General features: G+C 42.6%; 1 protein-coding gene across 7 annotated transcripts in view; it reads left to right on the top strand.

The window, feature by feature from the left end:
- LOC124256097 (calmodulin-A-like) overlaps positions 1 to 17,058 on the top strand; it is a 173,306-nt gene that overhangs the window by 49,888 nt on the left and 106,360 nt on the right. Inside the window, exon 1 of one of the 7 annotated variants that reach the window (XM_046690032.1) lies at positions 803 to 832. The exons of 4 other annotated variants lie outside the window; for them this stretch is intronic. In XM_046690032.1, coding sequence (XP_046545988.1) covers positions 818 to 832 — 15 coding nt within the window. In that variant the 5' untranslated portion in view covers positions 803 to 817. Of the gene's footprint in view, positions 1 to 802; positions 833 to 13,603; positions 13,713 to 16,613; positions 16,775 to 17,058 lie in introns of those variants that run through there. 2 more of the 7 variants (XM_046690036.1, XM_046690031.1) reach the window with 2 other exon arrangements.

Below are 17,058 nucleotides of genomic sequence, written 5' to 3'. Positions count from 1 at the left end.
AAACCGCGCGAAATCGGAGTTCAAACGTTTCACTCATTGGTTTCAACAGCTGGGCTGCGCTCATAACACGTGCGCAGTGAAATAGGTTCGCGCAGCTTGGAAGCGGGTTGTCCGGTGAATACTCGGTGAAGGCTTTGGTGTGAGCTATTTTTCTAATGTTTTGTTGATATCTCACAGGCGCGAGCTTTTTATATGTTATGACAGTAAATTAACTGTTTATAGAATTTCATTTGTCTATTTCACCACGCGTTCTTCCATTGTATATATATTTTTAGTTTCTATTGTCCAATGGAGGTACCTTGTAAATGTTTTGGGTTTTGTATTTTTATTTAAAAATGGGTTAATGACAGTGATATTGATACGAAACAAGTAGGGCCATAACTACGCACCCATTGTCTGCTGTTGAACTTTTGGTCCACAGGTAACCGATAGTCTTACGACAAAGCTAACCATCTCAGTGCATCACAAACTTACGCTGAGTGTAAGGTATTTGGCGTATGTGTATAGCAATCGATGCCGGTCTCACAATGTTTTACCATCTAACTCGGAGTCCCAGTCTCTGTTTGGCACTGAAGATTCTACAGACAGAATATGGCACATTGACAACAGAGGCTGTAAATACACAAGTTATATCTGACTCGTGCACAGAGCGAAGCCTTGAACTTACTGTTCCGTGATATTTCATCACTGCTTGGTGACAGTGTGCAAAGTTTATATATATCTATATGATGACTGCCTCCTCCATGACTTTCATTTACTTGTGATCCAAACCGCCTGCTGTTACCGTCGATGGCGTTGAAGTGAGATCGTCCTCGCCATGTTGTGTATTAGGGTAAGTCCTTTTTATGATTGTGGCATTTATGTTCAGGCAGGAATCAGAGCGGAACGAACGTGGACTCTTTTTTAAAGCTACATGTAATTCATCTTATCTAGAGTTTTATGAAACTGCACCTTGTTACATGGTATACATTTATATAATATGGTGATGTGTAGTGATTTATTTCTGTTCTTAACGTCCGTAATGTCTTGTCACTGCTGTCTCCTAACGTCTGGGAGTCTCCGTAGTGTCATGAATAGTGTGTGACGGGCAGCATTCGGGGGTACAGGTTAAAGCATGGTACTTGTTGTTGCCCTGCCTGCGGCTTGGCATTAAAACCAGGGCTGGTCGGCTCGGAGTCTGTTTACTGTGCCTGAAGTGAGTGAGTGAGTTTAGTTTTACGCCGCATTCAGCAATATTCCATCTATATGGCGGCGGTCTGTAAATAATCGAGTCTGGACCAGACAATCCAGTGATCAACAGCATGAGCATCGATCTGCGCAATTGGGAATCGATGACATGTGTCAACCAAGTCAGCGTGCCTGACCACCCGATCCCGTTAGTCGCATCTTACGACAAGCATAGTCGCCATTTTGTGGCAAGCATGGGTTGCTGAAGACCATTCTACCCCGGATCTTCACGGGTCGTGCCTGAAGTGAATATCGATGTTAAACTGCGGAGTGGTATGGACGCACGTGTGCTCTCTTACGCACCCACTCACGTCGCGCAATACGAGGGTTTCTCATAAACCTCACAACTGCGTGATTGTGAAATCTTTTGTTGTGAAAATTGATGTTATAGAGATATATACACATAATCTTCAGTTATTTGATCAATCGGTTTCGCTGTGACAAGTCATTGGTCTGTGACCTGTGGAAAACCGACAGGAATTAGGAATAAGCAGCGTTAACTACTTTGCAGAAATAGGGCTTGATACCAGAAGCCGCCCATGCAGATATAATTACAACATGAATGGGTGGTGCCCCTTTCTCCACCACCGTGAACAGGTTGGAAGCAGAGTTTAAACGTGACAAGGACAGTCTTGAAGATGACTCCCGTCCGGGGAACCCTTGCACTTCAGCAACAAAACATATGTTCCTGAGAATGTATGGTGATGACCGAGCGTCATATTGCTTCTCTCGTAGGCATTTCCCAAGGGAGAGTAAATACCATTAACATAGAAACTTTGAAGACAGAATCAGCTCGTTAGGTTCCATAGCTTCTGATATGTGATGATCAAAGCACAAGGCACAATATATCTCGTGAAGTTCAAGCTCTGTTTGAATCTAATGGTACTTGTCACAATCTGTGACTACGGACAAAGGTTCACACCTCCAGTCAAGGCAACAATGAATACAGTGGAAGTTCAGTGAAAGTAGGAAAGGTTATGGCCTCCATGGTTCTGGGAAGCAGCTGGTGTTCATCTCGCAAACAATATATGACAATAGATGGAGCATATTCTGCTGAACCTTTGATGTAATTTCGGGACTACAAGACGTGAAAAGCTCAAAAAGGTGTGCAATCCACTGGTGTGGCTTTGACCGCCCATTTTCTCTGTCTTTTCCAAAACAAGAAGACAAGGATATCCTGAACCCATTTCGATTCAAACGTCTAATGACGTCATAACAGCTGCGGAGAATCTTTTAGATAGTCAAGAGAACCACCTTTACAAAGTCGGATAAAATCCCTTCAACCTCGTTGTCAAATATGTACCAACGTGGAAGAGAATTATGTTGAAAAAGTCAGTTTAATCTCTTTACATCAAGTTTTCAAGTGCGAGGCTCAGAAGTTATCAATCACCTCTCTAAGTGCATTATGTGAACGCGATGTTTCAAGTAGCCTGTAATGCCTTCCTCTCTTGTCTGTGACTCATGTTCTTCAAAACAGTTCACTATCAGGTGCTTCAGGCGCCTTGTTATTGTACTAAAAGACCAACAGTAAATTCGTTCATGTTCTTATTTTCGTGTTTCGATTTTTTCCATAAGCTCATAAAAACAGGCTCATCCCGTATTCTTTGAAGATTAAAAGTGTGTTGTATTTAGCTCAGCTAACGCTAGACACCCACAGGGCTTAATTAAACATTTAAAAACTCAAATTCTGCCAAGCTTTATTAATGTGTTCTTTTCATAAGGGTGAAACCCGAAGTTAATTTTAGGAGAAAAGGGGAGACGATTGTATGCGTGATTCCATGTATGGCCGGTGTTTGACTTATCGATTAATGAGTCCGTACAGACTTGTCCAGACTTGATCAGTTATTCCCTTATTCACAATGTGATCTAATTTTTTCGCTTTTGAGCATGTGGAACTTTTCATCGAATTGCCCCCATCTATACGGCTTGGGTGTTGGTCCGTGATCATCGTCGGTGTCTATAGTGTGTATAACTTGTGTCCGACTTGTGTATACAAACCTTGTGTCCACGTTGCGTATAAAACATGTGTCTAACTTGTGAACAAGTGTGCATCGTTGTCAACAGTGCCGTGGCCAAGGGTGCTGTTGCACCTTCATGCAATACCTGGTCGTACACAGGTCTACGTTAATACACATTTCCACCTGAAGCATAATATATAAAAACTTAACATTTCAACTTTTTACAAACGGAATCTGATTGCTATTCATTCCTCATTGGACCTACTGCATTAACATCTGTTCGTCCATTTCACTGATAACGGTAAACGTAATGTCGGACCCTTCTCCTGCATATACTGACACACAGTAATATCACTGAAAATCTGCTCAAGTCTGTCTTAATCCCAAAACGATCACTCAATCGCTCACTCAGATATGAATAAATTGTTGCACATAGTCCGAGAACTTCGTAACTGAAATGAAGGGGATCCTTTCAAATACCCATTAATTCTGTCCCAAAGTAGTAAGAATTTAGAAATGTGTATATATTGTGTATATTTCTTCTTGTCATCACGTGACACTAAAGATGAAGATGTTTATGACTTCCCGAGCAGTATCACCGGCTGGTATGTGATGTTTCACCAGGTATCACACACTGCGGTGTGGTATATCACGGTCTCGGCTGCGGTATATCATCACTGTATATCCACGTATGACATGTGTAATTAAGACCTGGTGGCATGTACGTTGTTTATTGGAGTAGGTCTGTCAGGCGGACGGTCGGCAGCAGGAAGATCAAACGTTGTCAGTTGTTTATCCGCGCAGGATTCAAATATGTTTGTTAGCAGGTAAATATAGACTTTGCTTGTTTATCCGCGAAAAGGATCTTGTGAGAAACGATTTCAATATAAAGTACAATATTTTACAGGAAGAAAGTGAATAGCTCATAAATTGTCGAGCAAAGGTTTGTGATGTTAGTTTGTTGCTTAACCCCGCACTAAACAAATCTCTTTTTGACGGTGGTCTGGATATGATGGTGACTTGACCAGAAAATCAGGTGGTTGATATCGTGAGCAATCTATACAAATGGCATGCTACAACCAACACAGCGCCCTAACCACCCAAATCCGAAAATGCCTCTCACGACAAACACGGTTCCCTTTTACCAGAAGCAAGGTCGTCTCTTGCAACAAACAACAAATCTGATGATCAGCAGTGACTGTTTAAAAGCTTAATAGCTTAGGCATATGTAGTTTGCAATACGTAGCATCTATTCCGGACTAGGTCATACAGCGGCCATCTCTTGTCACAATCAAGTCTATTTGATACATTAACACTTCCACAATCCAGATCTAGTCAAAGATGCGTCCTAACCTCCCAGCTTCCGACTTTCAAATCTCGGACTATGTACCTTCTCTGCTGTGAATCCAGTTTTTGCAGAACCAAGCATATCCTTCATATCCCGACCCTGCCATAGACAAACATGATATATTGTAATTTTGGACACCCGTTAATCCGGATGCCACTCACCGATTTAGCCGGTTTTCAGACGTAGTCCCTTATATCAAAGTACGTCAAGGAAATCACTGACATTGAGCTTCTATGTCTGATACCCTTGACTTACTGAGCGGATGTTCGGCGAGACGATGTTTGTGTATGTATGATGATATCTTCCTAAACTCAAACCTCGTGTATTTACACTCACAACATGCAGTCAGTTGTCCAAGCACATACCGCCACCACGTCATGGTCTGTGGAAGTGACCAGGAGTCGGACGTTCACGTCAACGGTTCATCATGGTCAGCTGACATTCTTTCAAGTATTTTTAAAAAATATTTATATTTCTGTAAGTCAGTTTGACACTGTTTTAAATGTACAACATGTTTCATTCGTTTGTGTAACCGACAGGGCTTTCAGTATCGACCTGCGTGGCACATGTTTTTACCATTGTTTCAAACCAAACTTGGCACGGGTGATCCAGTCATCTAAGGCGCCGTTTGAGATTGTAAGAGCGCTTCCAATGATGCCGAATTTGCAATCTGGGTGGTGCGTGTTTCTATTTGGCAGAGTTTACAGTTCTGCCGGGAGGGCGCTGAATCATTTCTTTGAAACGCAAACTCATCTACTAATTTATGTTACTCGTAACAACACGGGAAAGGCGGAAGGGGTTTCGTCGTCTTTGCTGCCTCAGTTCACTATGCGGAGTTGCTTCCCTTTGGCACGCCAGGAACCTGTGTGTTTGGTTTCTCTCTGAAAATATTTCTATAGTATCAGCACCATAAACGTGCTCAGAGGTTTCACCAAACTGCTGAAAATCGTAGACTTGGATCAGTTTGAGCTTCTCTCCTCCATTTCGTCAGATCCCCTGGCCTCGAATAAAATGATAATGTTCTAACCAGGAATGTCAAAGGAGTTGGGTGGTCTAAGTGTAATACTTCTGAAATCAGCCGTACCACACAATTCTGTTCATTCTGTATCTCTCATCCGTAGTCATCTATTCACATCCCTTCACATACTCATCTAGTTAGCTATTGCAGGTATTGCATATGGATCCTTTGGTAATTAAAGGTGGCAGCATCATTGCATTGATTTTCTCCGTATTTTTCTTCCAGTGCGTTATGCAATGCCAGTAACGCCCTCTCTGCACTTCACTAGTGTTCGTGGACTCATCCTAACGTATGACACACTAACCACGAGCTCATACACTCCAGTTTGCCTATTTCATCGTAATCCGCACCTGCTTTAATTCATTTAGACGGAAATACTGACACTAAATATAGTGCATTATAACCTCACTCTACCCGATCGATCTCCAAACCTGAATACAGTCAAACTACGCTTAATTGAAACTAGGTCGTCGATGGGTGCCCAGATCGCCATCAAGTGCACTCGTCCTCTTGTCGGCGCTGGGCTGCTCACCCGCTCGGTCACCACCTTTAACCTTTACTCGTATTGGCCGGAGCAAATACAATCATAGTCAGTTTACAATCACTACACAGGTAGAACCGACATAAAGTGCCTCTCGTGACAGGTCTGAGGAGATCAGCTTCGCCTGGCAGCGTATTGGTACTTGAAACGAGTCTGTCCCCTGAATATGTTCTGTCAAAGTATTACTCCATTTGGTATATCCTTCACTCAATTTAATCATCAACGGAATTATAATTATTCTTACACTCTTATCAAACAAGTGTGACTGTAAAAGAAGCCAAATTTCAATTTTGTCTCGTACAACAGTAAAATAGAGTATAGAACAGTAAAATATGACTGATTGGCCATGGGTTCAACTCAATAGGGCGTCTTGTCGCCATTACCCCTAACGGCAGTCATCTGTAGAACTATGTAACGGTAAATGTGCCCTTGGAGTTTGGGGCGAAAGGTGATATTTAGAAATATTTCCCTTTTACGTAAAGCTGATTGTCAAATATTATAATGATATTTGCTTGCAAATGCGTTCACAATCAGGTATGACCGAAATGGTCACATTACAGACAATCACCAGCCTTGTTAGCCTACCTGATTATAATTGCTGCAAATTACGCAGGTCAATATGACTGTTTGGTCGTAATTGTAAATTGGAGCACCTGTCAGTGAGCATTGTAAAGATAAACCGTTATGTTAGGCGCGTGGTTCTGGAGAAGCAAATCAGGCGAACACGTGTCGTGAAGAGTTAGGATGTTGACCGTGTACAGTAGATTGCCTCCTGAGAGATCATAGTACCTCATGCCAACCTCACACTGAAAGACAACTCACATTTGTGTCCTCTGAGGTGAGACATTTTGTTACAAATATCTCTGTAAACCAGCAGTGAATGGGTACCCGACAGGATAAGATAGCTATAATATTATTTGTTCTTGTATTTATGAATAACATGAACGAACAATATAGTAATCACTGAGAAGTAAGTTAGCATGACTAACGGTTATTGTGAGGAGATTATCTCTAAGAGTATGTTAACATTGTTGTAACGCTAAGTTTATCTATAAGCATTATGTTAATAACGTTGAGAGTATCAATACATGACACTTTATGAATAACAAATTCTTTTGTTCCTTGTCACGACGTTTGAGGGCTACTTCTTGCTCCTTCATCAGGTGAATGCTGGGTAAGTGCATAGAAGGCAAGAAGTAGCTCAAGACATGTCATGACTAAGGATGAAAGAAGTTGTTGTCCATAGAAAGTGTCATGTATTCATGCTCATCTAACTTCTACATGCCTTTCTCAGACTTCGTTATCATCATCGTTGAACAGAAGAAACGGATGTTGTTGCGGTCATCCCTAAGCTGTATGTCGACGTTGCTAACGGTTGTGATGGTGTTGTTACTCTTCAAAGAACATCAGTTGATTGTTGTTGAACTTCATAGAGTAATGGATGTGGTCTTTCATTATTGCATCCCTCGTCAAAAATACATGTCACCAAATGCTACTGCTTCTTCCAGCATGTCACACAAAGCCACTGTTACATCGTACATGTCGCCCAATCCTGTTGCTATATGATGTATGTCGCCCAATCCTGTTGCTATATCCTGTTGTATATGATGTATACCCCAATCCTGTTGCTATATCATGTATGTCGCCCAATCCTGTTGCTATATGATGTATGTCGCCCAATCCTGTTGCTATATGATGTATGTCGCCCAATCCTGTTGCTATATGATGTATGTCGCCCAATCCTGTTGCTATATCATGTATGTCGCCCAATCCTGTTGCTATATCATGTATGTCGCCCAATCCTGTTGCTATATCATGTATGTCGCCCAATCCTGTCATGTCGCCCATGTCTGTTGTTATATCATGTATGTCGCCCAATCCTGTTGCTATATCATGTATGTCGCCCAATCCTGTTGCTATATCATGTATGTCGCCCAATCCTGTTGCTATATCATGTATGTCGCCCAATATGTTGTGTATATCATGTATGTCGCCCAATCCTGTTGCTATATCATCCTGTGTATGTCGCCCAATCCTGTTGTTATATCATGTATGTCGCCCAATCCTGTTTGCTATATCATGTATGTCGCCCAATCCTGTTGCTATATCATGTATGTCGCCCAATCCTGTTGCTATATGATGTATGTCCCCCAATCATGTTGCTATATCACGTATGTCGCCCAATCCTGTTGCTATATCATGTATGTCGCCCAATCCTGTTGCTATATCATGTATGTCATCATGTTGCTATATCATGTATGTCGCCCAATCCTGTTGTTATATCATATGTGTCCCAATCCTGTTGCAATCCTGTTGTCATGTGTATGTCGCCCAATCCTGTTGCTATATATTTCATCCTGTGTCGTCCCCAATCCTGTTGCTATATCATGTATGTCGCCCAATCCTGTTGCTATATCATGTATGTCGCCCAATCCTGTTGCTATATCATGTATGTCGCCCAATCCTGTTGCTATATCATGTATGTCGCCCAATCCTGTTGCTATATCATGTATGTCGCCCAATCCTGTTGCTATATCATGTATGTCGCCCAATCCTGTTGTTATATCTGTATGTCGCCCAATCTACTGTATATCATGTATGTCGCCCAATCCTGTTGCTATATGTCGCCCATTGCTATGTCGCCCAATCTACTGTTTCATCCTGTGTGTCCTTAATGCTACTGTTTCATCCTGTATGTCACCCAATGCTACTGTTACATCCTGTATGTCACCCAATGCTACTGTTTCATCCTGTGTCACCCAATGCTACTGTTACATCCTGTATGTCGCCCAATGCTACTGTTACATCCTGTGTGTCACCCAATGCTACTGTTTCATCCTGTATGTCACCCAATGCTACTGTTACATCCTGTGTCACCCAATGCTACTGTTTCATCCTGTGTCACCCAATGCTACTGTTTCATCCCCAATGCTGTATGTCACCCAATGCTACTGTTTCATCCTGTATGTCATCCTGTATGTCGCCCAATGCTACTGCTACTGTTTCATCCTGTATGTCGCCCAATGCTACTGTTTCATCCTGTATGTCACCCAATGCTACTGTTACATCCTGTGTCACCCAATGCTACTGTTTCATCCTGTGTCACCCAATGCTACTGTTTCATCCTGTATGTCGCCCAATGCTACTGTTTCATCCTGTATGTCACCCAATGCTACTGTTTCATCCTGTGTGTCACCCAATGCTACTGTTACATCCTGTATGGCCCAATGCTACTGTTACATCCTGTATGCTACTCCTGTATGTCACCCATCTACTGTTGCATCCTGTCGTCACCCAATGCTACTGTTACATCCTGTATGTCACCCAATGCTACTGTTACCATGTGTGTCGCCCAATGCTACTGTTATCATCCTGCTACTGTCACCTGTGTCAATGCTACTGTTTCATCCTGTATGTCATGATGCTCCTGTGTCACTGTTGTTACATCCTGTATGTCTGCTATATCCTGTGTCTTCCAATGCTACTTTGTTGCATCCTGTATGTCACCCAATGCTATGCTACTGTTCCTGTATGTCATCCTGTATGTACTGTTGCAATGTATGTCACCCAATGCTACTGTTACATCCTGTATGTCACCCAATGCTACTGTTTCATCCTGTATGTCGCCCAATGCTACTGTTTCATCCTGTATGTCGCCCAATGCTACTGTTATCCCTGTGTCACCCAATGCTGTATGTCTAATGCTACTGTTACATCCTGTGTCCCAATGCTGCTGTTTCATCCTGTATGTGCACCCAATGCTACTGTTTCATCCTGTATGCTACCCAATGCTACTGTTGCATCCTGTATGTCGCCAATGCTACTGTTACATCCTGTATGTCATCCAATGCTGCTACTGTTACATCCTGTGTCATGCCGCCAATGCTACTGTTCCATCCTGTGTCAACCAATGCTACTGTTACATCCTGTATGTCGCCCAGTACAACTGCTACCCTTTATATATCACCTGATGTCAGTACTGATATGTTAGCTAAAGCGAGCTCCTCCTTGTCAACTGAGCGGACTAGTCGCTTCCCAGATCTTGCAAGATTATGATAATTACGTATCGGAGATTGCATTACTGGCGTCTAAACTGTCTCCATATCGATCAGGAAAACTGTTTGAATTGTTGTAAGTGATGATAAGGCGTGTATAATGCTTCACCTTGTGTGAGATTTATGTGTCTTCTGGAATTCTATTAGGTCATCACCTGCACATTGCTTGAGATGATTTACCCGAATCTGTAACAGTGGAAAACCGCGCGATTTATCAAATGTTTTCACCGATATGCACCCATCCACCCAAAGGAAAGATTACTTAAACAACGATTTTCAAAGTATATCGGGGATACGTCCACCTTTGGCATCGTGTATATATGTTTCTGTTACGACACATCGGGATTGGGTGGTTACTGGATTATATACTGACGAAGTGATATTATAGCTGCACTGGTGCCCCCCACCGACCCACCCACTCACTTACCAACGTAAACACACGCACACGCCTACCCATTTCTCTCCAACCACCGTGCTTCACACACTCACTCACACACACTCACGCACACACTCACTCACTCACACACTCTCACACACTTACTCACACTCACTCACACACACTCACTCACTCACTCACCTCACTCACCTCACACACTTACTCAAGGGAAAACAGTTCACACTGTGTCCCTTGCTACGATTAAAACTTCACATCTACATTCGAAGATGATTATGCAGTAGTTAACTCGTGTTACCCTCATTAATAATATATGTATAATAAGTACAATTATGACATGGATACACAATTAAACTTTCTTTGTCTGCGTCTTCCGAAGTGCACAGCTCAAGACAAGGGAGGCCACTCTTACTATTGTCCCATCTCTAACGGTAGTTCTCACAATGCACATAATCCTTCGAAGCGACGGATAAATACGTGAATACATCGACCAGATGGGTATTAGAAATTAATGGATATAAACTGAACATGTGCTGCAGCTATTATTACACAATGATAAATGCAGATTACACATGCTACACAGCATAGCTACAATCAAAATTGATTTTTAATTCATGCACAAATGTTCCATATCTGCTTTGTATCTATAGAGACCGTTGACATTTCTACTCGCCAGTGGATACCGTCTAGCTGCTATGACGTATGTGAATGTAATGCCTTTGAGAGTGACCTTTTTTCAATGCACGACATCAACAGATGTCTATATGATCAACTAAGGCTATATGTCACGAAATTCTTTTTACGAGGAATTAATTCTGCAGCGGTTGTAATATGAAAGCATATGCGACAATTGCCACTTTAGTCAAGTGAACTTTATATGCTAGTCCGACTAAGGTAGTCGTCATATCTGATCCACGAAGCAAGGAAAGAGCCCGGTAATAAATCTGCTCCGACGTTGTTAACTATATGGCGCTCCAGCCAGGTATGTTGCTTTTGTCTTCCAAACATTTCCGTAACAGTACATGCGCTGACATACTCCACATCTGTAGGTGTCCATATTGTTGAAGTTGTACATTGTGAAATTAGTCGGGGAATAATGGCCATTTCCTAGACAAACATGGAATTTGAATCTTCTCAATTACGATACTTTCCGGAACTTTATTTCAAAGTAGACATCCAAGTAAACAATGGTGTCTGTTTGTCCACAAGGGAAACCAAAGTATTATGCACTGCATACATACGTCTCCGTTTTGACAGAGATATTTTTGGTGTTTTCATGATGCCCGAGATTGATTCTCATCAACAAGTGTGTATTCAAATAGAATGACAAATCTGACTAACCCCTACTATGTTGTGTAGTATATATGTGCGTATGTATATGTCATGTATACCTATATATGTGTCTACATATACATATGTGTATATGGTTATGTATTTCCATTCCCTTATGTTTACTGATACACACGTGAATCTTGGTCGCTGTGTACTCCTGTGTTTGCCTGTGGCCGGTATGTCGGTGTGTTTGTACCTGTTGGCTGGTACCCTAAATGGTCCGCCTTACATTCTGGTTATCCGGTACCCTGAATGTTCAGCCTTTTGGATAGATACACAATGGCTACCCGATAATCTGAATGTACAGCCTTACGGGCAGTTACAGTATGGCCACCCGGTACCCTGAATGTTAAGCCTAAAGGTGCAGTTACACAATGGCTACCCGATACCCTGAATGTTCAGCCTAAAGGTGCAGTTACAGTATGGCTACCCGGTACCCTGAATGTTCAGCCTAAAGGTGCAGTTACATCATGGCTACCCGATACCCTGAATGTACAGCCTTACGGGCAGTTACACAATGGCTACCCAATACCCTGAATGTTCAGCCTTACGGGCAGTTACAGTATGGCTACCCGATACCCTGAATGTTCAGCCTTACGGGTAGTTATAGTATGGCTACCCGATACCCTGAATGTTCAGCCTAAAGGTGCAGTTACATCATGGCTACCCGATACCCTGAATGTTCAGCCTAAAGGTGCAGTTACATCATGGCTACCCGATACCCTGAATGTTCAGCCTAAAGGTGCAGTTACAGTATGGCTACCCGATACCCTGAATGTTCAGCCTAAAGGTGCAGTTACAGTATGGCTACCCGATACCCTGAATGTTCAGCCTTACGGGCAGTTATAGTATGGCTACCCGATACCCTGAATGTTCAGCCTTACGGGTAGTTATAGTATGGCTACCCGATACCCTGAATGTTCAGCCTTACGGGTAGTTATAGTATGGCTACCCGATACCCTGAATGTTCAGCCTAAAGGTGCAGTTATACCCGTATAGCCTTACCAGTTACAGTATACCCGATGAATGTTCAGCCTAAAGGTGCAGTTACACAATGGCTACCCGATACCCTGAATGTTCAGCCTAAAGGTGCAGTTACATCATGGCTACCCGATGCCCTGAATGTTCAGCCTTACGGGCAGTTACAGTATGGCTACCCGATACCCTAAATGTTCAGCCTAAAGGTGCAGTTACAGTATGGCTACCCGATACCCTGAATGTTCAGCCTAATGGTGCAGTTACATCATGGCTACCCGATGCCCTGAATGTTAAGTCTTATAGGTATCTTCTGACTTGGGCAGCTGGATATTGCTATTCCACAGACTATAGAGTCACAGTGAGCTGGTTCCATATATATGAAACTATGCTTCAACTGCAGTCAACTGTGCAGAGTATTACAACCATACATACTGGTTTAACTGAATTGACACCCCAAAACATGCTGATATTGAACGGGGATTGTACTGGTGCTATCGGTGTGCTCAACAAACAGCTTTGCCCTTAAAATGCTTATTTCACCTGGTTTGAGACGGACGGTTCTGTTGAGAGGTATGAGAAGCCGCTGTGTTCTCCGTGAGCGTTGTACACTTGGCGACACACATGGGAGCAGCTTGAGGATATTATAGCCGTGCCATGTGACACCGCGAGGACTAAACTTAGCCAGCAACTGTTACACTCCACCGTCCCGTGTGTTATTCCACACGCTGATGACGTCACGCGCACACGACAGAGGATTGGAATCGACACGATATCTGAGGCGTAAAGTGGGCAAATAGAGCACAACGATGAGCTTATAGTCTGTGGTGTTGCAGGCTGTGCAGGGGGAGCGGACTGATCCTGGTGAGTGGTATTCCTATAGCTCAGTGTAGGTGCAGTCCCGACCGCCGGCAGTAATGCATTATGTAACGCCACAGATATCCAGTGCATTAATTAACTTATTTTGGTGTGGAATATAGCAATTTCTTTTTGTACTTGTTATTTAGCATCTGTCGTCTTTCGTATGCTGCTTTTTATTGCGTTGTGATTTGATTCGGATTGATTTATATTGGGAACATTTGCTAATTTACAAAGTGCTTTAGCAAGAGAGATACAAACAAGCGGCATCTGTTCCCGATCTGCAGTCATGTTGTTTGTCATGCATTATTGTGATCTGTTTTCACAAATGTTATGGAGAACGATAATCATTGCATCTGAAGGAAAATAGTATGCAAGGTAATATGACCGTTATGGAAATAAATAGTATGTTTACTAGTAATGAGAGACATTTTCCAATACAATGACAGCTTGAAGTCCGTTGAGCATCGATCTGTTGGAAACCTTTCCTTGTAGAACTAAATACAATACCGTGTTAATGCCATGCGCATCTAATGGAAATGGGTGTTATCCATACATTGTTCTGAAATCGTGAAGTCTATGGCACATGCTTCGATCAGGCAAATGCATCGTGGTCGACAATGTGGGACTAGAATATAAATCTTGTTATATTAGTGTTGTTGCGAAATGCTGCAGTATTGCCAACGCGGCGAGCTGCAATATGCATTCATTCGCTTGTCAACACAGGTGTTCTTTACACTATTAACGTAAGCTTTTATTTAATAATCTGTCCAAGGAACACGCTGAAATGGGTGTTTTGACGTCACAGCAGTCTGTGCATATAGCTTGTGTTACCACTTGGCGTTTCCTCGTCAGACGAATATTTTATTTCTGCTGATCAAGTTTGCTGTTACAATGTGAATACATGGACACTTAAACTAACATCTTGTCTCTGAAATGAACATATTTTACAGACACAACAGTTCATAAAAATAATCCTAAATATATTATAATGTCTGAAAAGGAGCCGAGAGACCTTCATTCTCCTGAAACTCTGGAAATCTAGGCTTGCCACATATTCTAGACTTGCAAGGGCTTTCTTGGATATTTTTGTTTCAGGGTCCCTATGACTAATGGGCACGGAGTCTAATCAAATTCAGTCTCAAGTCTCCAATTCAGTATTTTTGTAAGCAAATCATAATTTCTAGATTTAAATACTAACAAGTTGTACCTGGAACAGACACAACTAGACACGTAACTAGACTTGCCGTTTGTAAAGACAGCATTTCGATACACCATCGGGATAATTCATTCAGTATACAGCTTTGAACAAGGCTGGGGGCCGATCCACAAAGCGTTCGTAACGTTACGACCTGTCGTAACTCTAAAGTTTATCATAGGCTTACGAATGTCGTAGCGCTACGAACGCTTTGTGGATCGGGACCCTGGAAAATGTTTATGGGGTATGGGGTGGGAAGACTGAAAGGTAAACACTCAAAGGAAAAGGTTTATATGTGTTTATCCATTCGGCCGTGTGTAATGTGTAGAGTTATAACGTATATATATTTATATAAATACATAAATGTCATCTTTGTATTAAGCTACATAGACTACGGATCATTTCCCACAGCGGTAAAATATATACTCGCCATCAATCACTCCAATCGCACCCGACTTTGTGTTGAGTTTATTGCCAAGCTCACCTTACCTGCCTGTGTGTGTTAGTCAATCAGCCCTCTGCTACCTGTGGGGTGGCCTAGATGTCACGTCCATTCACACTGGGAGTTTTCATTACTCTCTGGTCAAATGTCAACGTCGAAGGTTGTTTAACGGCGCCGAATGACGTCAATCCAGATCGGGGACAACCCGTACAGTGCAATCTGTATGTCCGTCTTACTCTCGGTTTAGTATCCCGCTTGAATTGCTCTTTCGCTCAGTATAGTTATTGAAAAGGGAAAGATACGTTCTGTGTCGTGGGTTTCTCAAACCTGGACGATAAATAGCTAACTTATCCTATCTCTGAGTGTCACGTATTCAGGTTATATTCCTGTCGATAATGTGGAATAATTCGGTTGTGCATATTGAATAATTTTGCGATCGTCGTTGTGGATCATGGTATTGACATGAATGCCTCGCGGTGTTGTTTGACAGACTGATCATGGCGTGCTACAAACCCGGGGATACTTGGTGTAGCAAACTGATAGATGGGAAGCTGATATGATATGGGAACTGATAGACGGGACGCTGTCAAAGTGAACTGATAGACGGGAAACTTGTATACTTTGGGAACTTGTAGAATGGCATTTGTAGTGGACAGATAGACGAGCAGTTGTATCGAGCTGATAGACGGACAGATCTAGTGAACTGATAGACGGGCAGCTGTATCGAACTGATAGACGGGGACAGCTGTATCGAACTGATAGACGGGGACAGCTGTATCGAACTGATAGACGGGGACAGCTGTATCGAACTGATAGACGGGGACAGCTGTATCGAACTGATAGACGGGGACAGCTGTATCGAACTGATAGACTGGGATAGCTGTATCGAACTGATAGACGGGGACAGCTGTATCGAACTGATAGACGGGGACAGCTGTATATGTGAACTGGCATCTGGCGCCAATACTGTAAATTTCATGAATAATATCGGAAACATCATCACCATATTGTCAAGTACTATGCCCTATCTTACAATGACCTTTCATTTTCCCGCCACCCAGGTCACATCAACCGCCAGATATTCACCCACCCGTAATTCACCCACCTTTTCCATTCAACCAGCGACCTGGTTGAGCAACTATAATGTCATAGCGTCACGGACACTGTCTGGCTGTTGTTGCTGAGAGGTACAGCTTTAAAGTAGAAAGGGGGGCAACTCACATCTTGATACGCTTGACCTGTTTTCTTTAGCAACAAGCGCGGGTTTTCCTGCATTGCAACAACAAATGGTAGCAGTCCTTCGCCAGATTCATTACCTCGTCAGCGACTTCCAACGAAGGACACAACTGTCCTTTGTTAGAGATACCTTGACTGCAGAGCTTTGACATTGAAAATCACACCTGCAGAATGAGCGCCTTAGTGACACAGGTAAGACAACTGCTGGTAAACAATGCAAAACTTCAAACAAGCATGTGTATCCCATGTTGATGTTCCGCGTGTGGGATATAACAAACAGTAGCTACTTATGCATGTATTTCAAACCTACAAGGAGGGTGTAATTTTAGCATAGTTTGAACCCAGGCTAATAGTTACAGTGCTACCAGCCAGTAAGTCGGCAACTGGCCTGAAGGGGCTGGTTGCCAACATTTAAAGTAACTTATGTCACCACGGTCAGCTAATGAGTTAGTAAAGCCCATACATGTATGCTGACA

This window comes from Haliotis rubra, unplaced genomic scaffold, assembly GCF_003918875.1.
Source record: "Haliotis rubra isolate DU_JTF1 unplaced genomic scaffold, ASM391887v1 Scf618, whole genome shotgun sequence".
Lineage (NCBI taxonomy): Eukaryota > Metazoa > Mollusca > Gastropoda > Lepetellida > Haliotidae > Haliotis > Haliotis rubra.
Note: the sequence above shows the minus strand (reverse complement) of the source record. Positions and strands in the feature narration are given on the sequence as shown.